At 45.6% G+C, this 3,432-nt stretch overlaps 1 protein-coding gene across 2 annotated transcripts; it reads left to right on the top strand.

Annotated features, from left to right (window-relative positions):
- The first annotated feature begins 102 nt into the window (after positions 1-102).
- Positions 103-3,100, top strand: aimp2 (aminoacyl tRNA synthetase complex interacting multifunctional protein 2). 2 transcript variants are annotated; one of them, XM_080856532.1, is made up of 4 exons: positions 103-251; positions 857-1,063; positions 1,445-1,679; positions 2,178-3,100. In XM_080856532.1, the coding sequence occupies exons 1-4, from the start codon at positions 237-239 to the stop codon at positions 2,567-2,569; spliced, it is 849 nt and encodes a 282-aa protein (XP_080712658.1). In that variant the 5' UTR covers positions 103-236; the 3' UTR covers positions 2,570-3,100. The 2 variants fall into 2 exon arrangements, with proteins under 2 accessions (XP_080712658.1, XP_080712657.1); XM_080856531.1 differs by having other exon boundaries at positions 103-365.
- Positions 3,101-3,432: the final 332 nt, after the last annotated feature.

Here is a 3,432-nt window from a genome sequence, read left to right as displayed (position 1 = left end):
GAGGCGGCGTCTACCTATATGATGTCTATGTTCTAGACTCTAGCCTTTATATATATCTATGGTGAGGTCACCCTGGATATGACGTACATTAGAGACAGTCCTCTTCCACTTAGCATTGGCTCCCAGGTAGCATTTGACACTTTCCAAGATAAGTGTCTTGCTATAAATAACGTGTAACCCAGTAGTTTTTCTTTAATACATTTTCCGTTTGGGAGTGTCATAATTCATCCGAAGCCATGCCTATGTATCAGGTAAAGCCCATCAGCGGGGGTGACTTAAAAGTTGATTTGCCGACGTGCATGTACAAGTTACCGAACATCCATGCACAGCCTGACAGTGGCAGCTGCATCGACAATGTGCTACAGGTAATTCGAGTTTTGGTTCTAGCTACCTCCTAATGTACTATTCTAAAGGCACCTCTTGAGCCATGTCGGGTCGGGCCCTAGTTGACCTAATACTTAAGTCAGCGAAAACTCACTTAGTAGGGCTAGCAACCATGCTTTCACTACTCTCGGCGTCAGCTGCTAGGATAGTCAAATTACAGGTAATGTTAGCAATAGCGTCCCTGTGTCTTCCCTGCTGATGCAATGGTGGCCACGTTTCGTATTTTGGTCCTCTCTTGTAAATCAGTTCTGCGCTGTGCTCTCGCGGATCTTCAAAACAATAATGTCCACATGTGTTTTTGATCAGACATCTCAGATGCACGACTAACGTGTGTGTTTGTCATTAACATTGTGCTCAGATCATGAGGTGTAACATCCCTCATACACTCATCCTGCCTACCTAAACTCACAGCCACCCTCCTGCACTCCCATGACATTCTCGTTTACTTTGCCCGTTTGTCTCGTCCGACCAGAATGGTGAGGTGGACCCAGCCCTGAAAGCCCTGGAGCAGCGTCAGGATGAAATATTGCGTAGACTCTACGAGTTGAAGGCGGCAGTAGACGGACTTGCTAAGACCGTGACCACCCCTGATGCAGACCTTGATGCAACATCTCTCTCTTCAACTGCCACAATGTGTGCTTCTAAAGAGGTGGCAGACCTGGACACATTATTGGGGAAGGTATGGTATATCCAAGTATCTTACTTGACAAAGGAACCTGCTTGGCAGGTTTACTTAAATCTAGACTGTTCACTGGTAAACATTACGTTTGTGATCTAAACCTCAGTACATGATTTGTTGTCAATAGTTACACTTAAAATAATAACTGTCATAGCTTTGATGTTTCAAATGAATTTGTGGTAAATGAAAGAACATTTTCAAAATATAGTTCAAGCTGTTCGTGCAGAATCATGAGGATGTTTACATGTGTGTGTTTGTTTAATACTGAGCAAAGCAATATACACCACCTTTTCACACTGTGCGAAAAATGCTGTGTCTTGGTTGTTTCTAAATGTTCTGGCCACTTGACTCATGTTCTTCCTATGGGCTTGGCCTTTGCAGGACCTGGGTGCTCTGCGAGACATAGTGATCAATGCCAATCCATCGAGCCCACCACTGAGCCTGCTAGTGCTCCACGGGCTTCTGTGCCAGCGGTACCGTGTGCTCTCCACTGTCCATGTCCACTCTTCCGTCTCCTCCGTCCCACCAAAGCTACTCAACTGCCTGGGCCCCCGTCATGCTGATAGCTACACACGCCAGCGCTTCCAGCTGGGCTTCACCCTCATATGGAAAAATGGTGAGTGATGTGGCACGGGGATGCAGAGTAACGGTAGTACAGTTCGCCATAGGAGGTGATGAACGAAACCTACAATGAGATTGCTGTGATCCAGAGTTACGGTAGTACAGTTTGCCATAGGCGGTAATGAACGAAACCAATGAGACAGCTGTGATCCAGGAGCTACTGGGGGCTGATCAGATGTGTTTGTAAATGTGCGTGGGCCAAGTATCATTTCTACATTGCGGATAAATGGAAGAGTAACTTTAATCTACAGACCACTCTCCTTATTTGTGTTGTACATGTATCATTGTATCATGCACAGCTCATTTTCTTCAGTAATTTTTCAGTCATTTAGTTGACATTGACTGAAAATTTAAATTTCATGAGCCCATTTTCCTACCAGATGATATTCATATATTGGGCAATCTATACTGGCTGAATATGTGAATATATATATATAATATGTAACCAAGTCATCATGATTCCTTGTTTCGTCACTTTGTGTGTCACCCACAGTACCGAGACTCCAGATGAAGTTCAGCGTGCCCAACATGTGCCCCATTGAGGGCGAGGGCAACGTGGCGCGCTTCCTGTCTCGGCTCGTCGGCCTGGAGCCCCAGGACCCGGTGGTTGCCACGCAGTCCGACAGCTGGGTGGACATGGCCATCTTCCAGCTGGCCGAGGGCAGCGGTAAGGAGCGGGCGGCTGTGCTGCGGGCGCTAAACGGCGCGCTGGGGCGTGGGCCCTGGCTGGTGGGCTCCGAGCTCTCGCTAGCAGACGTGGTGTGCTCCTGCTGCCTCCTGCAGACGGGCACCAGCGCCACCTCGACCCCCGCCAATGTGCAGCGCTGGCTCAAGGGGTGCCAGAACCTTGGGCACCTGGCCTGCATCACCCCTCTTCTGCAGTGACGGTCACTGGAGTGTAGATTATAAAAGGCATCTTTTATAATCTATTAAAAGGCCTTGATAAACCCTACATAACATGGTTATAAGACACAAGTTATGTTAAATGCTTGGGTCTGCTACTTATAAGCCTACTGTGTTCAACATGGTTTATGATGTTTGTATGACAAGTGAACTACGTGGGGGATAAGCAGATTGGCCCTCTTACTTTGTTGTTACGTAGGGTATATAAAGGCCTTGTATAGTTTTCATGAGGCGGCCCTAAAGAAGTGGACCTTATAGACCGATAATATGAAACCCTGGTAACAAGGAGAGGTGTTCAATGCTATAAACACGCATCTTCCCTTTCCACCTTGTGCCTAATATGATGTCGTCCTTGATGTGTGAGTGGCATTGCTAACAGGACATACATTTTTAACTCATTTGAAAATGTGAAGAACAGGACCTACTGATGTGTACAAGCAGTATGACAACATTGTAGAATTTCTTTGTCTTTCTTTTGGGTCTATTAAATTTTCCACTTTGGGTCATACCTGACTGTTGTATTTCTGTTTTCCATTTTGGTTACACCAAGTCTTCCAAGACATTATTTGTAGCTCAATGGATGGTTCACCATCTTTGAGACACTATCCATCAATGGAACACCATATTTTCGTAGTGATTGTGGCATCTTATTTTCAAAATTATTTAATTTGGTGTCTGTGTGTGCTTTGGGTTCTTGTTGGCTTATTTGGCAATAGAATATTAGGGACTTCTCCCTGTGCACTGTTTGATAATTCTGTTAGTTAACTGTGTGTGTGAATTCAGTTTCTGAACTAGTCCCACTACAATTAACCAGCCCGTAAATAACCAGGCTGTATTTGATCGCC

This window comes from Sprattus sprattus (assembly GCF_963457725.1).
Source record: "Sprattus sprattus genome assembly, chromosome: 18".
Taxonomy (NCBI): Eukaryota; Metazoa; Chordata; class Actinopteri; order Clupeiformes; family Clupeidae; genus Sprattus; species Sprattus sprattus.
Note: the sequence above shows the minus strand (reverse complement) of the source record. Positions and strands in the feature narration are given on the sequence as shown.

What these genes read in the sequence shown, in the direction of transcription:
- aimp2 (XM_080856531.1), top strand. Translation starts at nt 237, where the DNA reads ATGCCTATGTATCAGGTAAAGCCCATCAGCGGGGGTGACTTAAAAGTT. An exon ending in GCATCGACAATGTGCTACAG is followed by an intron (nt 366 to 856) that starts GTAATTCGAGTT and finishes TCGTCCGACCAG; the next exon opens with AATGGTGAGGTGGACCCAGC. An exon ending in TGGACACATTATTGGGGAAG is followed by an intron (nt 1,064 to 1,444) that starts GTATGGTATATC and finishes TGGCCTTTGCAG; the next exon opens with GACCTGGGTGCTCTGCGAGA.